The sequence below is a fragment of the Zeugodacus cucurbitae genome, chromosome 5 (assembly GCF_028554725.1).
Source record: "Zeugodacus cucurbitae isolate PBARC_wt_2022May chromosome 5, idZeuCucr1.2, whole genome shotgun sequence".
In the NCBI taxonomy this organism is placed as follows: domain Eukaryota; kingdom Metazoa; phylum Arthropoda; class Insecta; order Diptera; family Tephritidae; genus Zeugodacus; species Zeugodacus cucurbitae.
Window position 1 is genome coordinate 6,422,397 of NC_071670.1, and position 26,104 is coordinate 6,448,500.

The window sequence follows — 26,104 nt, forward strand, 5'->3', positions numbered from 1 at the left end:
CCTGCGTGCAATAGGTAGTGCAATAACTTTCTTGTAAGAAATTGTGTACGTGTATGCAACAAAACGCTAGAGATTGTATACATGCCAGCAAGCGTTGCAAACTTTTTGATCGATGAAATGCCAATTTCCGTTTGTATCTTACACACTTACACTTTGTGCAACAACAAAGTTTGAAGGAAATATTTCATTTTCCGCTTGCGCGCCTGTCTGTCATTGCCTGCTGCTGCTCAAGCAAACCTTTTTGTTGCGGTTGTCAATTATCAATGCATTTCGCAAATAAATTGTTGTATTTTTTTTGTTGGAGCATACTTTTCAGCTGCAAGCAATTTGTAGCGCTTATAACTTTTAGCGAAGATTTGCATATTTTTATATCTTCTAGTGAAATTTTTGTTTGTGTATCTTATTCTACTTTTTTTGTTGCTGTAGTGCCACTTTGACAGTTGCAGTTCGGTTTTTTTTTGTTGTATTTTGCCAGCTGCCAATGACAAATGCTGAATAAGAATAACATCACTCATACGCCGTGTACAACAGTTGGCTTTAATTTCATATTGAAGGAAATGTGCTTTTATTTGTTGTTTTTGTTGGTATTTTTTTGTGTTTGCATTAGTAGTTGTTGTTGTTGATTTTTTTTTTATTAATATTGTTGGCTTTGTTATTTGTTTTTTGTTATTGTTTGTTGTTGTTGTTATTGTTGTTAATTATACTCTCGCAACAAAGTTGCTAAAGAGAGTATTATAGTTTTGTTCACATAACGGTTGTTTGTAACACCCAAAACTAAACGAGTTAGATATAGGGTTATATATACCAAAGTGATCAGGGTGAAGAGTGGATTTCAAATCCGAATGCCTGTCTGTCCGTCTGTCCGTCTGTGCAAGCTGTAACTTGAGTAAAAATTAAGATATCTTAATGAAACTTGGCACCATAGCAAGGTTGCTTTCGAAATGAGCAAAATCGGACCACTGCCACACCCACAAAAAGACAAAAAATAAAATTTGGTATGAAGGATCGCACTATGAAGGGGAATATTTGGATGTAATTTTTTTGGGGAAGTGGACGTGGTCCCGCCCCCAAATAGATTTTTTGTACATATCTCGGAAACCAATAGAGCCATATAAACCAAACTTTCTGCAGTCGTTTTTTTATAGCCACTTCTTAGTACAGTCCAAAAATGAAAGAAATCGGATAATAATCACGCCCACCTCCCATACAAAGGTTAGGTTGAAAATTACTAAAAGTAGGTTAACTCACTAACGAAAAACGTCAGAAACACTTAATTTTACATAAGAAATGGCTGATGGATGCTGCACTCAGATATTTTTACAAAATGGCGTCGCCCACTTATGGGTCAAAAACCATATCTCAGGAACTACTCGACCGATTTCAATGAAACTTGGTTTGTAATAGTTTCCTTACATCACAATGATATGTTGTGAAAATAGGCCAAATCGCTTCACAACCACGCCTACTTCCTATATACCAGAATTTTGAAGACGATCTGAATCGTTAACTTTACAATATATAAAGTAAGCACTAGTGAAGATATCGGTGCAGAACTTTGCACAAATACTATTTTAATAGTGTGGCAGCCCCATTCTAAAAATCGCTGAAATCGGACCATAGGTTTTTAAGGCCCCATATATCGAACATGAGGACCTCGGGCTTCTAACCTAATATTAGGGTTTCCGACTTTCAATACATATGACGAATATGTGTCAAATTGTGTACTATATTAATAAATTAAATAAATAAATTGCGAGAGTATAAAATGTTCGGTTACACCCGAACTAAGCCCTTCCTTACTAGTTATTGCTGCTTTTGTATATATACAACAATAAAATATGTTGTTGTTATAATTATTGCTGTTTTAAATTTTTAATTGTTGTTGTCACTTTTTATTATTATTTTAATTTTTTTGTTGTTGTTGTTATTTTTATTTTTGTTGTTGTTGTTACTACAGCAAAGTGGTTGGCGTTGTTACGCAAATATAATTCGAAGTTTCTTCAAGGACATTATTTTACTTCACTTCTCTCAACACTCACTCACACCTACACACACGCCCAGACACTGGCAGTGTTCGATCTGCTCAGCCTCAGCTGCTTTTGTATTATCAACTCAATCAACTGCCACAAAATACAATTTGTGATCACTTCAATGCATTCCAATGCTCACCTCACAAATACACACACCTACATACATATATTTATATAAAAAAGTATTTGTCTATGCATACATATATGATCCTTTGCATAAGTATATATATATATTTTTTTTTTGAATTTGAAATGGCATGAAATTCATTTGTGCTCTCTAGACATATTGCATTAACATGGAAAAAAGTGTATTTGCTGACATTGACATTTGACGCAGGCAATAAATTATATATAATTTTTACTCTTGTGAAGGTTAGATAGAGTTCTCTCTTTGTATATACATATGTAATGCGTTTCTGTGTGAATTTCACGCTTCATTGCGTTCGCGATTGCGCTTGTGTGTTTATATGCAAATATGCTTCGCTGCATTTGTTTATCTTTGGAATTTATTAAATTTTAGGTTTGGTTTTGGCTTAGATAGTTATATGTAATAAAATTTTTTAGCATTTTTACTTTAATAATTCTGTCACGATTTTTCATACAAATCACTTATAACATTTTTATGCCTTGACTGAGACGGATCCACATCGAAAACATTTTAGACATGTGCTGTTTAGTTTTTCGGTGAACCAATAATAATATTCCCAAACTATGTATATATCGTATCAAATTAAATATTGTCGATTACAACGGTTCGTCTCTTTGAAAATGTACCTCAAAGTTTCATAAAACCTGCAAAGTTGGTTAGAAAATAAGAAGATGTATGGTAGTTATGAAGTTTTTCTTTAAACCATCATTAGCATTATCGTGGATAATCCCTTCTCTTGTTTATGAATCAACAATTTCATTATCATTAACTCCATTTTAACATAGTATCCAGGGTTAAATACATCTATTATGTAACCTTATATTGAACAAATAGTAAAATTATTATATTTAGCAACTCATTCGGACACGTAGACACTTAAGTACTTTTTCTGCTCGATATCGGCCTGTTGTCCTTGTATGTTATTTCAGTTGTCCAACGTGGGTAAACACTTTAAGAACACTCAAATCAAATAGTTTTTTGTACTTAAAAGCCAATTATATAATTATTATGTTGCTTCAGCGGGAATTTTCATCAGCATTGTCACCATAATATATAGCACTGTTTCTTAAAATTATTTGTTGGAAGCAGTGATCTTTTGTAGAATTTCCAGTCAGAAATTGTTAACCATTAAAGTTGTCCATAAATGATAATTTATTACTGACATTTAAGACTTAAACAGCGTAAAGAACAGAACTGTCAGTACCATATTCTTGAAACTGTGAAAGGAAATAGAGAAGTATGACTTATCACACGATTTATCACTTAAACTTCTCTATTTTTTTCACAGTTTCAAGAATATGGTACTGACAGCTCTGTTCTTTGCGCTGTTTAATTCTTAAATGTCAGTAGGCAATTGTGAGCTTTTGTAAAAACTTTTAACTGATCAATACAATTCAGCAACTTTAACATAGTTTTTTGAGACTAGATCAAGCAAATCAGCCGGTAGCGAATTATAGGTTCTTTCAAGATATTTTTTTGCTTTATACTATTTTTGATATTTTGGAGAAATTAAAAATTCATAAAAAATTATATAATATATATATTATAATAAAATATAAAAATTAAATAATAAATTATTTTAAAAAACTAAAAAAAAATTATAATAAATAATGAAAAAAAAAATATTGTAAAAAATTGAAAAACAAAGAATAAAAAAGTTACAAAATAAAGAATTTTACTATATTAAAATTAAAAATATTTACATAAAAGTAATAATAAAAAACAAAAAGTGTTTAAAAAATATAAATAGTTAGTTAAATAAAAAATAAAACGTGAATAAATAAATAAAAAATTAAATAAATAAAAAAAATTAAATAAATAAAAAAAATTAAATAAATAAAAAAAATTAAATAAATAAAAAAATTAAATAAATAAAAAAAATTAATAAATAAAAGAAAATAAAAAAATTAAATTGAAAGGGAGAAACAGAAAGAAAATTAAAATAAAATTTATAAAACAATAAAAAATTTAAAATCTAATGAAATGAAACGAGAAAAATTTCAAATACAAAAAAAAATTAAAATAAAAAAAAAACAAAATGAACACAAATTAAAAATAAAAATGTGTAACAGAAATCTATTTGGTAAACTTTTATGAAAAATTAAACAAAATAATAATAATAAAATCCTAAATATTAAAAAAAATTAAAAATTATTTTATGAAATAAATATAATAAAATAATTTGAAAATAAAAAATCTTAATATATTATGAAAAATTGAAAGTAATCTAATAAAAATAATGTGAAAAATAAAATACATAAAAAATATCAAAAGAATCATACACAAAAAAATGCAAATAAAAATAAATAAAATAAAGTAAATATAAAATAAAAACATATAAAAAAAATAAAAAAATGTAAACATTCAAAAAATGTTAAACTGAAAACAGTAAAAAAGTTAAAAATAATACAAGTTTAAAACAAAATTATAAAAATTTAATATTCGATTTCAAAAAAATTAAAGCTCCCAATTTGGTTGCATTGAATGATTACTCACAAATAGAAATACTCCTCTTTCGCGGAAAATAAGATAAGCAATAATATTATTATATCAATAGGTAGATTATAGTAAAGGTGAACAACCCAAAACTCAGCGGCACATTTACATAAACAAAAGCAATCAATGGAAGCAGTCAAATGGAAAGATTTAGGCATATGGAAAATTCCTCGAATATCAATCATTATCATACAAATAAAGTGCCATATTAACTGTACAGAAAGGCAGGAAAATATGCTATTTTTCTACGTACAAAAAATATATATATAACAATCAAAATAAATATAAAAATATCTAAAATAAATAAGCTTAGGCAGATTAAATAATACCAAACAATTAAGCTTATGCACACATTCAGCATATTATTATAATTTTTTATTTTTAAAATTTCTATTAAAAAAACATAAATAATATAAATATACAGCATCAAGCACCTTCACCCACTGCTTTTGCACCGTTTAAGCTGCTTACAAAGCTTTTAGTTCTTCAATTAGCAACAATAAGCTTAATCTTGAAAATCTGCAACACGTTCCACAACAACTACAGCAGTAATAATAACACGCGCAGTAGCCAACGTTATTAGCGGGCAAGCACACCCACATATACACATAAATATTTTTGATACGGAAATATCCTACATACTCGTATGTATGTAAATATTCATATTAAGCAGCATTATTACACGTGCTTAGCAATTTGCTTACAAAACTTGTAATAGTTGCACTTGTGAACCCCGCGCATATACACTGTAGGTGCATATCTTGCATAATATATTAGCATACATGCAGGCGCTTTGCCTCTAAATATTTATAATGCCACTAAATGAGTTTGGAAAACACTAAATAAGTCATAGAGGTGTGTGGGTATATGAAAATCCGCTTAATTTTGTGTGAGCTTTAAAAGCTATGGCGAGCTTTTAGACGACTAAAAATAAGTGAATGCTTGATTTGGGATTCTTAACTCATTCAAAGTATTTCGAAAATCTCTCAGCAACTGTTCTGAAGTCTCAGCTTGAAACTTTGCAAAGCTTTATGAGCTTTCAGATGACAATATCATAGAATATTACTGCAAATAATTGACAACTTGATCTAGGGTTCTTAAGATGATTCAAGGTATTGCAAAAATGTCTCGGCTACTGTTCTGAAGTAAAAGCTCATGACTTTTCGAGCTTTGAGATTCCATATCATATTACATTACTGAAAATAATCGAGTACTTGATCTAGGTTTCTTAAAATGATTCAAAGTGTTTCGAAAATGTCTCAATACCTGTTCTGAAGTAAAAGCTCATGACTTTTTGAGCTTTCAGATGACAATATCACGGTACATTACTGAAAATAATCTAGGGTTCTTAAGATGATAGAAAGTATTTCGAAAATGTCTCAGCTACTATTTTGAAGAAAAAGCTCATGCCTTTTCGAGCTTTTAGATAACTTAATATCATCTTACATTACTGAAAATATGCGAATACTTGATCTAGGTTTCTTAAAATGATTCAAAGTGTTTCGAAAATGTCTCAGAACCTGTTCTGAAGTAAAAGCTCATGACTTTTTGAGCTTTCAGATGGCAATATCATGGTACATTACTGAAAATAATCTAGGGTTCTAAAGATGATAGAAAGTATTTCGAAAATGTCTTAGTAACTGTTATGAAGTCTAAGCTTGAGACATTGCGAGCTTTTTAAACTTTTTGAGCTTTTAGTCGGTTATATTGTTATATCATAATATAAACAACTTATGACACTGTGATGGGGTTTTATCGAGTTTATATAAACAATATATACTAGGAAGATCACAGATTTTGTACAATATCTTTAGCTTAGCACGTCTTTTTTGTCTTCCTTTGCAGATAATTGTATATCCGGATTTATATTTATTTTAATAATAAAAACCAGCAAGATAATATCCCACAAGCGCTTGTCAGCAACTTACAGTATATTTTTCTTGCGAAATCCCGCTTAAATGTCACAACTTTATATCCATCTACATATAAAGGGTGATTTTTTAAGAGCTTGATAACTTTTTTAAAAAAAAAAACGCATAAACTCATCGGTTCTTTATTTGAAACGTTAGATTGGTTCATGACATTTACTTTTTGAAGATAATTTCATTTAAATGTTGACCGCGGCTGCGTCTTAGGTGGTCCATTCGGAAAGTCCAATTTTGGGCAACTTTTTCGAGCATTTCGGCCGGAATAGCCCGAATTTCTTCGGAAATGTTGTCTTCCAAAGCTGGAATAGTTGCTGGCTTATTTCTGTAGACTTTAGACTTGACGTAGCCCCACAAAAAATAGTCTAAAGGCGTTAAATCGCATGATCTTGGTGGCCAACTTACGGGTCCATTTCTTGAGATGAATTGTTCTCCGAAGTTTTCCCTCAAAATGGCCATAGAATCGCGAGCTGTGTGGCATGTAGCGCCATCTTGTTGAAACCACATGTCAACCAAGTTCAGTTCTTCCATTTTTGGCAACAAAAAGTTTGTTAGCATCGAACGATAGCGATCGCCATTCACCGTAACGTTGCGTCCAACAGCATCTTTGAAAAAATACGGTCCAATGATTCCACCAGCGTACAAACCACACCAAACAGTGCATTTTTCGGGATGCATGGGCAGTTCTTGAACGGCTTCTGGTTGCTCTTCACCCCAAATGCGGCAATTTTGCTTATTTACGTAGCCATTCAACCAGAAATGAGCCTCATCGCTGAACAAAATTTGTCGATAAAAAAGCGGATTTTCTGCCAACTTTTCTAGGGCCCATTCACTGAAAATTCGACGTTGTGGCAGATCGTTCGGCTTCAGTTCTTGCACGAGCTGTATTTTATACGGTTTTACACCAAGATCTTTGCGTAAAATCTTCCATGTGGTCGAATAACACAAACCCAATTGCTGCGAACGGCGACGAATCGACATTTCACGGTCTTCAGCCACACTCTCTGAAACAGACGCAATATTCTCTTCTGTACGCACTGTACGCATTCGTGTGGTTGGTTTAATGTCCAATAAAGTAAACTGAGTGCGAAACTTGGTCACAATCGCATTAATTGTTTGCTCACTTGGTCGATTATGTAGACCATAAATCGGACGTAAAGCGCGAAACACATTTCGAACCGAACACTGATTTTGGTAATAAAATTCAATGATTTGCAAGCGTTGCTCGTTAGTAAGTCTATTCATGATGAAATGTCAAAGCATACTGAGCATCTTTCTCTTTGACACCATGTCTGAAATCCCACGTGATCTGTCAAATACTAATGCATGAAAATCCTAACCTCAAAAAAATCACCCGTTATTTTACCTGTCAATTAACTAATCGCACCGTAGTGCTAGTAGTCGCTCTCTTCTTTGTGCACACATTTTTCTGTGTTATGACTCCAAATCCACTATGCATTATGGGTACATTTAAATTAAATTTCCGGCCTTGCTGTCACCACTAATAGCAGCATATGCTGCATCCGGTATTGTTGGCACTTTGTCAATGGCACCGACGGCGTCAACTTTTTTACGCGCCCGCGCACCTTTTTGCCGGGCATTGGTTAGCTGTGTGATGTTATTTTTTTATGATTTTTTTATTTATTTATTTATAAAATTTTTTTGTTTTAAAACTTTTTGTCGCAACAGCCACAGCATGCCATTAATCAGTCGGACAGCTAGGCAGCGTGCCAAGCCAAACCAAGCGCCGGCTGCGTTCAGAAATTGTGTTTCCTGTTTATGATTTTTGCAATTTATGCCGTTGTGCTGGCATTTTTTTTACTTTACGTACTTGTAATATTTCATTACATACTTTCTGAATTTAAATTTTATTTATTTACATACATTTTTCGCTACTTTTACCGTTAAATGTTGCTATCGCTCATACTCACTCACTCTCTCTCTCTTTTGCCGCCATTGCAGGTCTCTCCAAACGTCCAATGGGTCCGCCACATCGCAAAAGCAGTCTACCAAAGCATCAGGAGGTAAAAAAACGTTTCCTGGAAATTTGTGATACCAACTTTTCGGATGAGGTGAAGGCAGCACTCCGCTTGCCCGCCTTCGATTCGTATGAGTGGGGTGATGCGGATGTTATACATTTGATGCAAACGATGTTCCTCGAATTGGGCTTCATAGATAAATTCAATATACCGATTGAGACGTTGCGTGAATGGCTCTATGAGGTCTATAAGCATTACAACGAGGTGCCATTTCACAATTTCCGGCATTGCTTCTGTGTGGCGCAAATGGTGAGTAGATGATATTTTTTTTTTATTAAAAATGTATATGAACTATATATTGGTTAGATGAGCAATATATATTTTTTTTAAACCAAATTTCTATGTACATAAATTAAGAGAGCTTCTAGCGAGAATCTAAAGATAGTAGATAATTATTTTTTTTTTTATATATTGCGTTCAATTCTATTTAAAAACACTTAACTGTTAAGTCTTTCACTTGACTAATTTTAAGCAAAATTCATGTTTTTTTTTAGATAAAAGCCCTTATAATTTTTTTAAATTCATATTTTTTGTTAGGTGGCAACCCTTTTAATTTGTTATTTAAAACTTTTTAATGCGTTTTCTTTGCTTTTCGTGTGCTATTTGTGGTTAATTGTCTACAACTATTTTTTAATCGAATTAAAAAATATAGATAATTGGCAACCTTGTACAAAATATGACGAGTAAAAGCATGCTGCTTTCAAAGCTTTCTTAGTTGATTTTAAGTTCATATTACGAATTTTACAGTTTCATATTATGAATTCTGGAATAATTGATAAACCCTTAATATCCAACGCCTTCATTTCGTGCCTATATGGCAACTCTTGTAAGAAAAAAAATCGCTGAAATATATGTTTATGCATTTAAAAGCTATTATATTTGGTGCTAATGTATTTTGCTCGCTTTTAACAACAAAGTTACTAAAATGTAATGCTCGTAAACATAAGTGTCTTTATAGATGGTAACCCTGTTAGAATTATTTTTTTTTTAACTATTTTAAAATAATGTATTTTTAATCTTAAGGAGGGTAATATGTTTTGTGTTTTAAGTACAATAATTTATTAAATCAATGCATTTTAAAAATTAATTATTCCTGCGTTGGCAACCCTGTTTGAAAAATGTTTCAGAAAAAGTAGTTGGATTTATATATATTTTTTAACAAAAAATAAAGCTATCAGTTTTTGTTAAACATTAAAATTCGAACGAAATTTCATTGCTGCCACCTAACAAAAAAGTGTGAAAGGAAAAATTTGAAGAAATTTATTAATCGATTTCGTCTTATATCATTATCTGCCTTGGAAGCAATGCAAATAATAGTTAAATTATTTAATTAATTTCAAGATAGGTGGCAACACCATTAAATAATTTATTAAATGTTGGTTTTAATATCTTTTATGCGTTATAACTTGAATATTTCGATTTGTTGTTCAACAAATTTGGTATTTTAGCTAATTTACTTATTTAATTTATTTAAAATTTTGAAAATGTGGCAACTCTACTAAAAAATTTGTATGTAATTTTTCTTAATATTTGATGATGATATGAATTTTGCATATTTTTTAACTTTTCTGCTAACTTTTGTGTGTTTAGAAATCGTTGATAGGTGGCAACACCATTGAGAAAATGTTATAAAGTTGTATTAGAAATTTATTTTCTAAAATATTTTCCATTGAAATTTACTTTTACATATAAATAAGTATATATATATTTCAGTCAGTCTGTCACTTTCACAGTTCTCACGACACACATTTTACCTCCACTCGGTACTCTATTATTAACTGGCATCAATTGATTTACATTTATATGTATATTTAGCAGTTAGCTTTGTGTTTTTGCCATTCAATTGAATTTCGGCGAATTATTTTGTACATCTCATTGTCGAATATCAATTTCACTTGCCAACTTCTAAGCTAACTTTTTCATCAAATACAATTATAGCGCTCTTAAATAACTTCCACAACTCGTGAGCAAACAATATTGTTGTCGCAAATAATTAACAGCAAAGAAGCCAATTGTAAATAACCAAAGTAATCTTAAGCAATAAAAGTATTTCATCAAAAGTATTATATCAAGTATTTGTGCATGTGTGCCAGACTCCGCGCAAACTTTTAGCGACACACTTTCCAAACATACTTTAGCCCTGAGGCGATTTGTGTGAATTTATTCCTTATGTTTATACATATAACTCCCGCACACACACACACACCTACTCTCTTGTCAGCTCAGTAGCGTTGTCAATTTGACTTTTACGCCTGTACGCATACAATTCACACCGACTGTTTGTCAGCCGCGCTTATACGTCTGTCGATTTTGTCAAACGCTTGCAACTTTATGTGACCCAAAACTTACACAAGACAAACAACAACAACAACAAAAGAAGAAAGTGAGCAAAAATGTAAAAGTACGCCAACAATAACAAAAACATTATGAGTCCTTCGCAAACGCCAATAATCAAATGCGAAAAGGAAATTGATTGCTATCTGCCTTATGTATATACGAGCACGCAGCCAAGAAAGAAAAAAACAACTCCTTGCCGAAGCAATAGCTTGTTGCTGTTGTTGTCATAATTTATGCGAAATAAAGTGAAATTTTGCTGTTGTTGTTGTTGTAATACAACAAATTGCTGATAGGTTATTTACTCTTTATTATTTCATGGCACGTAATTGTTTTCTGCTCATTTGTTGTATTTTCTTGGTTTCCGGTTGCCGAATTTTATATGCTCTTGTCTCGTAGTCACAAGAGTGTGTGTGTTGTTGGTGTTTCAACGCAACAGGATATCGCCTATTCGCCAATTGCAAGTGAATTGTGACTGCGTTTGTTGTATGTTTGTGCTGAATTCACGAAATTTATGTGGTCAAATTTGTTGTTCTAGTGCCGAAGTTGGGGCACTGATCCTAGAAAAAGACTGATAAATATATGATTTTGAGGTCTGGTGTGGAGCTCAACTACTTAAACAGGGGTCTGTATGAGATAAGAAATGTCGATTACTATTTATTTTGAACCCAGTTTGGTACCAGTATTACCTTTTAGTATTTCGTAATGTTGGAGGCTTGAGCCTTATACTCCGTTGTCGGTTCTTGTTTTCCTGTGCTTTCAGCATGAGGTTGCAAGTACATAGCTCTACCCCCGTCATCAGTTTTATTCGCCGTTATTTACAAGATTAGTCGCCAACACTTCCTTCCACAATGAACCTCGTACTTTCAGTAGTTTGTGTTCTCTTTGCTTTCCTGTGTCTCTAAGCTTGTAATATCTATTTTTCGTAACTTCTCGGCATTTCTAATGGTTTCATTAATACTGTTTTTACTTCAATTTTAGTTTTATATTATTCATCAGAGTTTAGTTTATACTTTATTAACTTTTCTGGTTTCGAATCTTCTCTGAAAATCTTTTTTTAAAATCCGTCAAACATATTTCAAATATTTTTCCCCAAAAGCGAAACTAATTTGCTTCTTCCACTACACTATCTGAAATTAAGACTCACACTTACGTCTCCGTTATGCATTGTATACCTATGGGTATGAAAATGAATACGAGTAAAAGTATAAGTAGAAAGTATAAATACGTTTTGAATATGAGTACAGTACTTATGTACAAAAATGAATGCGAGTACTTCAATGAGTATGAGTACGAGTATGAGTATGAGTACGAGTATGAGTATGAGTATGAGTACGAGTATGAGTATGAGTATGAGTACGAGTATACTTATAAGTATGCATGTGAGTGATTATGAGTATAAAAATAGTCATGCACACATTTTTGAATATAAATTGATTTGTGTTTAAATGAAAACAAATATAAATTTGAGTTTAAGTATGCGTATAGTATAAGTATAGATGTGAGTATGAGTAAGCATATGAGTATAAATCAATTTTTAAATGTAAAGCAGTAGTGTGTGCGATGTTTTATTTGAGATTTGAATGCAATATTTGATACGAGTATGACTCTGAAGACTCATATGAGTACTGATTCGAGTTAAATAACTGAATGGTTGAAATACTTATGAATTTGAGAAAATTTTTCTGCCATTATGAACATCTTCGTTTTTAATATATTTTCTATAGACTTAAAATTATTCGTTTCTAATTTTTTTTTGTTTTTGGTATTGTTGAAATTATATGCTTATGTTACAAGTCAAATATTTCTCATAAGGACTTTCTTTCTTGTAAAGTAATAATATGAATAAGATAGCTATATATATTTTATGAATACACTATATATGTATGTACATATAGTTCTGTTTGAAGATGAACTTTCTTAACTCACTCCTGATTAAACCGCTGAAGTACAAGCAAGTCGCATTCTTTATTTCTTACAGTCCATTCGCGTAAGTATTAAGAAAAATTCTGCCAACAGGTATTCACATCTCTTAAATATTCTCTTTGCTTATTGCCAAGTTACGCTGCTTTATGAGTTTTAAGACCACAGTAACACTCAACACACTCCAAAACGAAACACCAAAAATGGCATTTGGCCACAGTCAGTTGGTAGCCGCTGAATGCTTGTGGCATAAAACTGAAAATAAATAATATAAGAAATGTGCAACCATATCTTCTTGGCATAGTAAAAATTGTAAATTCATTTATTTATTTCCACACTGCATACAGCGCAAAAACATAAAGCGAAAAGCTGCAAAGCATATAGTGTAAAATAGGTTTACTGAAATTTTCGGTTATATTTTTGGTATTTTTTTCCTTCCACACAATTTGTTTTTGTTTTCGTTTTTTTTTATTTATTTTTCTTTTCTCCCTCAAGCGCTCTTGTTTACTTTGCTTTTCATTTTATTTGCTGTTGCTTTTTGTTGTGTATTTTGTTTTTCGCCAGCGTGTCATATTAAAATTTCATGTGACTCAAGCGAGCGAGCTTTCATACACAAGCAGATATGCACACACTCATACACACATCAACAGCGCTGTATATTCCCGGCACGAGTTTGTTGGCTCATGAAAAATGTATAATTTTGTGCGCTTTTCGGGCAGACGAATTGCAAACGTCGAGCATAAGGTTAAGAGTGGCTAAAAGTTTTAAAACTTCTTGCCGTGTAAAAAAAAAAAATGGCGGACAAAAAGTAGGCATTTGGTTGTGGGTGTAGCCCGGTGTATATGGGGATTAAGGTCGCTGTTAAGCTGTAGTTGGCCAATGGATCAATGTTAGTAAATATTTGTCATTTTAATGTTAAATACTCCCTGGTGGCTTTTTGCAGCCGTAGTGGTTGTTGTTCAACTGTGTATGCGCATACTTTTGGCAATTTCACTTTTATTTCGTTTTAACAAGATAATTTTGTAAATTAATATTTAATGGAAAATGTCCAAAATATTTGTGAATTTCACATAAATTGTCAAATAATTACTATTTGTCACTAATTTGTTCGCATTTCGTTAAAATGTTGCCCCTACTGCATCTAAATGTTGCTCATACGCACTGCACTACTATTGTGGCTATAATTTTAAAGCATACCAGCAGGCGCATTATTATCTATAATGTTTCAAATTTGATTTAGACACATACTTTTACATATATATGTAAATATATTACCTGTTAATTGTAAATATATTAAAATAATAGCCTATCCACAGGCGCTACTTGTTTAGCATAATCAATGCTATTGCATGCAGCGTCACGATCTTTTTAATTACAGTTGTGATTTTCATACCGAATGCCAAATCATTACTATTTGGCGTTAATTTGTACGTGTTTCGTGTACAAATTTGCCATACTGCTGCTAAATGTTACTCATACGCACTGTACTACTATTTTGATTATGATTTTAAAGCATACCAGCAGGCGTTAATTATTTTTTACATGTTATATAGTCATATATACATCTTGAAATTTAGCTTAGACATATATATTCAGTTGTCCACAAAAAAAATAGGAGGGCGCTCATGAAAAGATCGAATCTTTATATATCGCATAATAAAAATTATTTTTTTTTTCAAAATTTTTATACAATATAATAACTAACGATGTACTAATATTTCCACAGTTCATTTGTTGCATTTAAACATTTGTTAATTTAATTTATGTTATTTGTTAAATAAACTCGAAAACTAGTTCCAAAATAAAAATTGGAGTATTCGAAGTAATACTAGATAATTTTAAAATTTTAAATTTAAATACTTTTAAAACTTTATACCATAATAAAATAATTATTACTTCATTGAATAGCTTCAATTTTTTAGAGTCTATGAGATCCTGGCATCGCTTATATCGTCGTCCTTCCCAGACCATTTTCGCTACCAGCGACAAATTTCTTAAATTGGTTGGTTGTCGTTAAGCAACACTTTTTTGATATCGGTCCTTCAATGATCGGTGAAATATCGGTTTTTAAATTGAGATCAGTAGACTAAATAGTGCAGCCTGTAATCTCAATTACCTGGACACCTAACCAATTCTCTGCCCACTCTCTGGTATGTTTATGTTAATTATTCATGTTGATGTACCCACATCAATGGTATATTCCATTAGGGATGTTGGAGCAATACTTTTTCTAATATTCTGGCACATCCCATGTGATCCATGATGCCTTCCATCAAGAGAATTGTACAAACTCCACTATGTTAAAAGCTACCCGATATCACAATTTTTTCGCCACCACATCTAACTGAATTTGCTGTAAATTGTCGATATTATATCATGTTATGTGGACCTCTAACAATTTATCTTGAACCTTACTACAGGTTACAGCACAAATAAATCAAATCTGGATTCATTTTAATATAATATGTGTCGCCATTTACCCACTGACTAGTAGTCATTATATTTTGCAAATTGTCTACGGGCTTTTATGTGTTTATTTTTTAGTAGCGATGCTTTTCTCGGATTATTTTGTTCTGTGCCACGAAAATACGAACAATTTAGGTAATTATTGACAATTTAGTTTGTCTTGGATGCTCCTAGCTAATGTAAAGGGATACAATTCGCGGTAATGTACTAATTTGTTAATAATTTTTAGGCTATAGTTCATTTTTTTAAAGTAATGCCTAACACACCTTTATTTTTGTGGAATGTAAAACCAAGTAGTTCTGCGAAAATGCAAAACTGTATTAAAATAACGGTCAATAGAAGAAAAATTTGGTATAATAAAGCAAGTATCCCGTTATATATACCGTTTTTTTATCCTATCAATTTCTTGAGATCCTAAAAAATTTTGCAACCAAATACATTTTTCATCATCATCTTTATTTGACACTCATATTATTTTATGGACAACTTTATGTCCATATATTAATTGTTATTTGTTGATATATAAATATAATAACCTATCCACAGGCGCTACTTTATTAAAATAATCAATACTTGATTTTCGTTGAGACACCATTGTTTTTTATTATTTTATTTCTTATTTTGCTTTAAAGTTTATAAAATCTTATAGAAATAAAACAGCATTACCTTTAAGGACACACCTAGTAATGTCCTAAAAAAAGGTGACTTTTGGGAATTTTTATAAAAAAAAAATACTTTATCAATTATTTCGAAATTTTAAGAATATATTTATACATGTTTCAAGAATATACAGTGAAATTTTTGAAGAAAAAAATTAAATATTTTTTAAGTTATAGTCGATATCCAACTGCGCCAAAAAAGGTCCTTCACTGCTGCAGTGATTCCGGCCTTCTCCGTGGATGAAATAAAAAAAAAAAAATTCTCGTTAAACTAGATAATATTGTCTGTACAATGACCTACGATAAATAAAAAAATAAAAAATTGACAATATGGCGGCGTTTTAAAAAAAATAGTCGAATTTTACCCAAAATTTTGGTTGGTTTTGTCCTGCCAAAATTCGATTTTTTGATCAGATCAAAATTCGATAGGTCATTGTACGGAGAACTATATATAGAACATGTAAAAAAAAATTCGATAGTGATCGGATCATTTGTTTTTGAGTAATCACTGCAGCAAATTCGGAAAATGCTGTTTCGAGAAAATCGCGTTTAGAGATAAAATGATCGTTTTCACTGTTACCGAGCGGTTGCTCTTTAAATTGATTGCAATTATGAAAAAAATCGATTTTTTTGAAATTTCACACTAGTTGTGCCCCTTAAAGTCTCTTATAAGCTTGAAATACATGTCACATGTATCATACGTACTGTTGTCCACATGTGTATACATTTGCAAGCAATTACTAAATTATTTGCGCCACTGAGAAGGAGGAAATTCCCAAAAAAAAGAAGGCAGTAACCTGTAGCATGACACAAAGGGTTTTTGCATGCTTCACTAATACAATTACAGAAGAAAATTATGTACTGCGTCACTCATACGCCACGTCAGGAGCGTGCGCGCCTGCTAGTGCTATAGAATTTGAATTTTTATTATTTTTAATGACGCACAGCGTATTGCTTATTTCGCATGACTCAGCTGGTTAAAATATATTTATTTTTTTTATTTTTTTTTTTTTTATATTCATGTCAATCAATCGCGCAGATTTTTATTAAAAAAAATGTTTGCTTTAATTTTTCAGTCTGAATTCCAAGCTATTCTAGCACGGAACTGTAATGCGAATGTATATATATTTACAAATACAAGTATGTATGAGCGCTTTCACATACACACACACATACAATGTATGTATATGCTTTTGATTTCCTTCATTTCCTTCACTCTCAGCCGGATTATTTACCATTTTTTATTTGCTTTTCTTATTATAACGTTTACACTAGCATTACATACTTCTGTATATATATATAACCACAACAAAAACTACAACAACAACAATAAAAGAATCGCCTGTAGAAACCAGCTGTGTAAATCATTAAGTAAATATGAAAGAAGCCACGGCTTGTTTGATTGACTGCCTGTACATATGTAGCTAGCTGTATGTATTTAGCTGTACGTGTATGGATATCCACGTCAAGCGTCACAGCTGTCTGACGGTGCTTAACGAGAGCTGAGTGCAACGTTTAAGCACCCAGTCGCAGTTTTTAACCCAGTTTCAGTGGCAACAATGTCTTACAAAGTACTTAGCGCACACCGATGCATACACACTCACACACAGACAGTAGCCAGCATAAAAATGCACTACCGTTATAATACGGTATTTTCGTGCACATCTTATGCCCGTGACTGAATTTGCTTGAGAAGCTTGAGAAGCGCTGTGCATGAAATATTGAAATATCTTATATAGTAGTAGTTGCTTGCTGGTGTTTAGCGCCTTAAAGTATGCCATGTGCACACACACACCAAAGCGCCACCGTTAGTGGCCACAACAACAAGCGTGAAACCTTCGTAAGTTTGTTGCTCTAATTGTGAAGTGTTCTATTTCCTGCTTAAGTATTTCATTTTGGCATATCAGCAACAGCTCAGGCAAGCAGTCATTTAGTGGTTTTAGCTGGCTTTGAATTAAGAAAAATAAAAATAAAACATAAAATAAAAATAATAAAAAATAATAAAAAAAAGAATTGCAAGCGTAAATGTAAACTGGCAAAAACATTATGCCTTATTTAGTATAAAGGCGGTTTGGCAGCGTGCAATGCATGACTGATTTATTGCGGTTGCCAGCGTGTAGGGCAGTAACACATCTAAATAACAAATGAATTATAGTTTGCAAATTAAATTTAGTTGTTACTAAAGCTTTAGTTTGCCAAATCACTAAATTATAGAAATCATTGCTAAAAATCACAAAAGGTAAAATAAATTTATTGTTTGCAATAAAATTTTAATTTTTGGTTTGATTAACTAACATGCCAAGCAGTAAAGTAAACAATAATATTTCTTTATTGACATTTGTGAATATATTTCTAAAATATAAACATTTTTTTAATATTTTAATTTTCGTTTTTAATTTTTTTTTTTCGTTTCGTTCAAAAATTTTATTTTATTATTTAAAAAAAACCGCCCTTCGAAATGAAAAATATTCAATTTTATAATTTAAAATTTTTTGTTTTATTTAGAAATTATTTTAAAATTTAAAGAAAAAACAAGGCATATTAAATTATTCATCAAACAAAAATTTATTTTAAAAAAAGTTTAAAGTAAAAAAAAAAAATGTATGCTAAATTTAAAACAAAACCAAAATTAGAAGAAAAAAATTGAAATTAAAACAAGCAAAACATTTTTTTATTTATTTATATTTTTGTTTTTGAATAAATATTTTTTTGAAATTTTTTTTTTTGTTTTTATGTTTATGTTATTTTAAAATAATTAGTAGTTATATTTTAATTTTAATTTTAAACTTAAAACAAAACCAAAATACAAGAAAAATTAATAATACCAGATTAAATTAAAATAAACAAAAATATTTCTTTTTTTTTAATTTTTTTTGAGTAAAATATTTAATTTTTTTGTTTTTATGTATACACTTTTTTTAAATTAAATCTTTTTTGTTGTTTATAAAAAGTTTCTTTTTTTAATATTTCAGAAATATAAAATGGTAAATAATTTGTCCAACATATTTTTAAGTTTTTTAAACAAAATTAAAATTTAAATTTAAAATAATCAAAACCAAATCGAAATTTCGGACAAAATGATATTCCGTATTTAAAAAAAAAATATAATTTTACTATTTCAAAAGTTTTTTTAAATTAAAGTAAAAACGAAATTTGCTTAGGCAAATTGATAAAATTTATAGATAAAAAAGTTATGAAATTAAATTCATTAAATTAAACTAATTATAATGTTAAAAATCCAAACGCGGAAAATTTATATTCAAATGTTCACATATTTAAATTTAACAGAAATGTTTATTTTACAAATAATTTAAATTTTTTATAATTTAATTTCTCTAAATTTTTTTTACATTACAAAATTTGATTAAATTCATATATCTAGCCTTTAGAAAAAAATTCAATAATTTATTGAATTTTATAAACAAAAATTTCATCAAAAATTAAGCATATAAGTTGCACAAAAAAATTAGGTAACAAGAATTCAATTCGCAATCAATTTCAATTTTTTTCATAAATCTTTTTTTTTTTTTTTATAAGTCATATTTACACGGCAATTCTATAATATAACTGACAAAAAATAATATTATTATTTAAAATAATATGTATTTTAAAAGAAATAGTATACAGTTTGCCACTATTTTTAGTTAAATACTAATTTAATTATTAGTACTATTTTCTCAATTTTTTCTTAATTAAGTCTTTTTAATTTAATTTATGCATTTGCCACTGTTAAATTTAGCTAATTTTAATGGTGCTCTTATGACAAATATTTGCCTTATATTTAAAATTACACTTAGTTTTATATCAATATCCAGGATGTTATGGTCTATTCAATTATCAATACCAAAACCACTAAAAATATTGATAGACCATTATACTCAGGATCAGCATTACATTTGCCACTACTTGCAATTACAATTACCATTCCATGATCTCTGTCTTCAGCAATACAATAACATCACCACTATTATTTTGATAAATACATCTTCATTCAATTACCATTACCAATTTATAATAATATTTAACCATTACCATTACACTTTTTGTATCACGGCTTCTATCTTCTGTGTTACAATTGCATTTTGACTTGGCTAATATTTTCGTAAAAGTATTGTACTTTCCAGCGCTCAATACATTTACCATTACTTCGCAATTACATTACGATTACTAATGGTATTAGTGGTCTACCATTACCATTATTTTTTTTCAAGCATTATATTCGGCCATTATATTTAATATTATTTAGTCTTACAATACCATTACTAATGGTAGACCATTACCATTACATTTGGCAAGATTATACTTCAGCACTACATTTACAATTACTTTCTCATTCCAATTATCATAACTTACATTAATGGAAGACCATTTACTATTACATTTGACCTTACTATACATATCAAAATACCATTTTTCACTTCATTGTAATTACCAATACCATTATCTCCAGCATTACTTCAACTGATATCGATGTTATTATTTAAGTTCATACCTGAATTGAGTATGTTTTCAACTGCAATTAGGAATTTTAAATACCAACCATGCAAACATGACCCAAGCATATGCAAGTAATGCAAGTAGTAATGTATGTGTGTAGGTGGATATGCTCTGCATTCATGCGTTATTTATGCATTTTTGTGTGGCAGCTACCACTAAATAGCTATTTCCATACAAATATTCAACTGTGTGTGTGTGTATGCAGAAGACACTTGTGCTCTCCCACTATCCAGTGCAATTGTCCCGCAGCTATTTGCTATTTATACTAACCATGCAGTACATGCAGATGTTTCATGTTAACGAATACATTACATTTAAGCTTGTCTGCATACATATGTATGTTTGTATATTTACCAACAATGTTATGCACATGCTGCATGCCAATATAAAATACCATTTAATAAAGTGGAAATAAATAACACAAATATTTTATGTAATACCAACATACCCTAAAGCAATAGAGTGGTATTGTGGTTGATCGCTAAAGCTCACTAGCGAAGCAACAACAAAAAAATGGGAAAAAAATTATACAAAAATGCAAAAGAGAATTGAGTGCATAACTGTATATACACACTACAAAAACATACAACAAATATTTCGTTGCTGCGTTACCGTGTTACCGCTTGCAGAACCAAAGCTCGCTTGGCAACACTGGCATGATGAGTGGCAGTGCATTTAATTGTATTGACAGCATTTTTGTATGCACAATTGAGTGCCACCCACTTGCTTGCACACACATACTTACGAACATGTGTGTGAGATGCAAATTCTCTGAATTTTGTATCACAATATTTAAATCTTATTTTGTTCGTGGTGAGCGCATTAAGGTATTACCTCTGCATTTCACACCACATACATATGTACGTTGCTCGACAACTGATTTGGGTATGTCGAAGTACCATCCGCTTTACAGTATTTTTCGTTAAAAATTTTCGAAAAGTAATAATAACTCAATAATTGGTATAAAGCCTAATTGTAGGCAATTATTTGTAAACTACTACTATTCTCATAAAGTTTGTTGTCATGTTTCAAAAATTGTTTTATATATTTTTTTTTAATAATTTGTTAAATATTATTTAAAATTTAAACTTTTATAAAATTAAATTTTTCAAAAAAAAAATATTGCAAGAAATTTCTTAGAATTATTATTTTTGGTTTCAATTAAACTTTTTTTATTTCTATTTGCTTTAATAATTGGTTTTTCTCAGTTATTTTCAAAAAACGACTTTCTAAAATTTCGTTACATTCTAATTTTGGTTAATTTAAAAAATGTGGGAAAATCTAATATTTTTGTTACTGAAATCATATTTTTATATATTTTTTCTCTTTTTATTGTTTGTTTTCAGAATTTTTTCGAAAAACAAAGTTTTAAAATGTCTGCATTAATAATAATTCAATAATTGATATAACGCCTAATGGTAGGCAACTATTTGTAAACTACCACTATTCTCACAATATTTGTTGTATTTCCAATATTTATATATATTTTTTCAAAACAATTTATTTATTTATATTTATTTCAATAATTTATATTTTTAAAAATTAAAACTTTTATAAAATTAAATTTTCAGAAAAAAATATTTTAAAAAATTCCGAAAAAAATTTATTTTTGGTTTAAATTAATTTTTATTTTTTTTTCTATTTGCTTTAGTATTTAGCTATTTTTAGCAAATTTTCGAAAAACAAAATTCTAAAATTTTGTTAAATTCTAATTTAATTTGAAAATTTTTTGCAAATCTAATATTTTTGTTACTGAAAAAAAAAATCATATTTTTATATATTTTTTCTCTTTATATTGTTTGTTTTCAGAATTTTTTCGAAAAACAAAGTTTTAAAATTCAATAATTGGTATAACGCCTAATGGTAGGCAACTATTTGTGAACTACTACTATTCTCAAAACATTTATTTATATATATTTTTTAAACACTTTGTTTAATACTATTGCAAATTAAAACTTTTATAATTAAAATTTTATAAAAAAAATATTTAAAAAAAAAGTCTGAAGAATTTTTATTTTTGTTTTTATATTTATTTTTAGTTTTAACAATTTTTTTATTTATATTTGCTTTAATATTTGAATTTTTTTCAGTAAAATTTCGAAAAACAAATTTTAAAATTTAGTTAAATTTTATTGTTTTTTAATTTGAAAAATTTGGGAAAATCTAATATTTTTGTTTACTAGAATAAATCATATTTTTATATATTTTTTCTCTTTTAATATGTTTATACGAGTATTGTTTTCCGATTTTTTTTTTCGAAACACAAAGTTGAAAAATTTCTGAAAATTCTAATTTATTTTCGATTTTAAAAAGTTGAGGAAATTTTATAATTTTATTAACGAAAAAAAAATTTAAATTTTATCTTTTTTATTTTTTTAAAAATTTGGGAAAGACTAATTTTTTTGTTTACTAGAATAAATCATATTTTTATATGTTTTTCCTCTTTTAACATGTTTATATTGTTTTAAGATTTTCTTTGAAAAACAAAGTTTAAAAATTTCTGAAAATTCTAATATATTTTCGATTTTAAAAAGTTGAGAACATTTTATAATTTTATTAACGAAAAAAAAAAAATTTACATAACTAAACTATAAAAGAAAAATGAGGTTTAAATTAAAAAAATATCATGTTTTTCTCAGAAAATTTTTACACATTTATACAAAATTCTAAAATTAAAAAAAAAATCGAATTTATTTTTAAAAAGAAATTTTTATAATTATGTTAATCAACAAGTTTTATTTTTTTCTCAGGCAATTATGGAAAAACTAATTCTTAAGGGAAACATTTCTTTATTTTAAATAAATATTATTAATTATTAAAAAAAAAATAAAAATTATTTAGAAAATTTTTGAAAACCAAAATTGTAAAACTACGGAAAATACATTTTTTTAATTTAAACTTCATGATTTTAATTTTATAAATTGTATTTTTCTATTGTTTTTATTACATAAATATTGAAGACACAATTTTTTGATTTTCGGAAAATTCTATTTTTTGTTAATGTGAATAAGTAGAAAAAAACTCCGAAAATTCAACAATGAAAAAAAAACATTATATATAATTTTTATTTTCTATAAAAATAATTTTTTCATAAAATTTTCGGAAAACAAAATTAATATTTCGAAACATTCCACTTTCATTTATGAATTACTTTTAAGATTTTAATGCAAAACTTTTCGAAGAAAAAATTAAATTTCACAAAAAAAAAGTAAACGAAAACAAAAATACAAAAGCTGCGAACAAAAATATTTTCATAAACACCCGCGCAAACCAATTCACCATGCACCACTCACTACCACCACCTTCTTACCTACAATATATGTAAAGCAAAAAACCAGCAACAACAATAAAAACTACTAAATAAAAAAATACTATATTGACATGCAACCGCAACCACAACATGTTGCAACATTCTTGTTGTTGACGATGACCGAGCGAACTTACCTAGTCAGTCGCATGATTGACTGCCCAACAACAGCCTGTGAAAGTGTGCTACAAAGCATTTTTATTTTTCTCTATGAAAAAAAGGAAGTTTCGCGGTTTTTTGCCCACACAGCTTTTAATAAAAGCCACACAATGTGTTTATTGTGCTAACCACACACAGTTGATTGGGAAGTGAGCGCTTAAACATAGATTGCAGGTGGAGGATCAAGACAAAAAACTAGACATTGATTTTTTGTTGTAACAACTGGTGTAGTGTATTTGATAGGTTGTAAATCAGTTTGGATCTGGTAACACAATCCGTGTATCTGTTATCACAGGCGTTTAAATCTCAAGTAATTAATACCAGATTTTCGTGACTATCAAAATTTTTAATTTTTATTGGGAATATTTGTACTCGTATTTCATCTTTTTTTTTTTAAACAATCCCGAATACCGAAATTTGGTATTTTTCCATTTTAATTTCGAATAATTATATTTTAATATTTTTCAGAAACGATTTTCGGGATCCCGAAATTTCGGGATCAATACAGATTTTTAATATTTATTCTGAATAATTAACTTTTATATTTTTAGTTTTCAAAATTTTCGGGATCCCGAAATTTCGAGGATTAAAAAATTACTTCTTATATAAAAATTTTTTGTAAAATTAAATCGTTATAAAAATCACGACGAACATATTTTTTTGTCAGATTTTTTTAATATTTTTTCTTAATTTTTTATTTATTTTTTCTTTTTTTTTCCTTAATTTTTTTTTTTACCAACTTTTTTATTTGGTTCACTGCTATCACTCACTCACAGTACTCTCAAATAGTCCAAAAAGTTTTTAAATTAAATACTTCGTCGAACGCTCAATACAGCAGCATCAGCCACCTTACGTACATAAGTGAGTAGTGAGCTTGAGTAATAAATCGAAAAACTAAAAAACAAAAACCTAAAAATCAAGTGTCAAAAGTTAGTCCTTCGTTAGTGTCGCACAAAATTTTCGGGTTGAGTTGATAAAACTTTTTTTTTATTTATTTATTTAGTGCAAGTTTCTATAGATTTTAGCATATCTAAGAGCTTCTGCTCATAAAGTGTCGTTTTTAATACCTCACTACGTAAGTACTACTTCTGAACTAGTTACTGGTCAATGTGGAAAAAATTTAGACTGCAAAGATGTTAGTCAGCAAATAAGGGCTCCACAATGTGTTTGAGATTAATGAAACACTTATATTATTAAACTCATTACCTTTGAACCATTTTGTAACTAATTATCTTACTTACTTTTGAATCAGTTTTTGCCCAGTTAATTCACTATTTTTAATTCCTTACTTTATAAACACTTTTTAATTATTTAACTCATTACTTTTGAACCACTTTTTCATTATTTAAAAAGCATTACTTTTGAATCAATTCTATACTAGTTACTTTCGGGTTAGTTCAAAAATATTTAAACTTTTGTATATTACTACATATAGAGTCTTCCTCTCACAAACTTACTTACCTATCACACACACATATACATACACACGCAACATAGATCAACTGCTGCCAATTGACAGCACTCAAATTTCGCACGGCCGCATTTTATATGCGCAAACTTTTGTTGCTTGCTTCAACTATTCAATATTCAAACAACTTTCTTCGCACGCAAGCATTCACACACACACACACAAATACACATAAACCCCTTTGTACACAGTAAAGTTTACTTAAGCAGTCACACACAAATACTCTGGTGTATACTCTGCTTGAACATATGCACACATATGGTTGTATGGTTGTAAGTAAAATGGGTCGGTTTTAGTTGTGTTTGCGAATAGTTTAACTTGATTTGCATTTAGATTGCTGGCACTTGACTGGGGAAGATTTAAAAAGCGGCCGTTGAAGTCTATAAATGTTTTTGGTTGTTGTTATTATTGTTGCTGTTGTCTAGCTTTATCTACGTTTTGCATGCTGTAGACCTGAAAAAAATTATTTAATTTTTAAATATTCTTAAGTGGCAAGCCTGAGGCGACCAGGAATTTCGGTAGCTCAGTTGAATAATCTTTCTTTAAAGGCGCATACTTGTTGCTTTGAATTTGAATTTTATTTTATTAATTTTTGTTGAAAACTTAAGAGGATATTTTAATTTTTATTTTCCAATTGATTTAAAAAAATATAA

At 29.3% G+C, this 26,104-nt stretch overlaps 1 protein-coding gene across 1 annotated transcript in view; it reads left to right on the forward strand.

Moving 5' to 3' along the window:
* LOC105216726 (high affinity cGMP-specific 3',5'-cyclic phosphodiesterase 9A) overlaps positions 1–26,104 on the forward strand; it is a 226,243-nt gene that overhangs the window by 151,550 nt on the left and 48,589 nt on the right. The window contains exon 5 of the mRNA XM_054230854.1: positions 8,562–8,887. Within this exon, the coding sequence (XP_054086829.1) occupies positions 8,562–8,887 (326 nt within the window). The remainder of the gene's footprint in view (positions 1–8,561; positions 8,888–26,104) is intronic.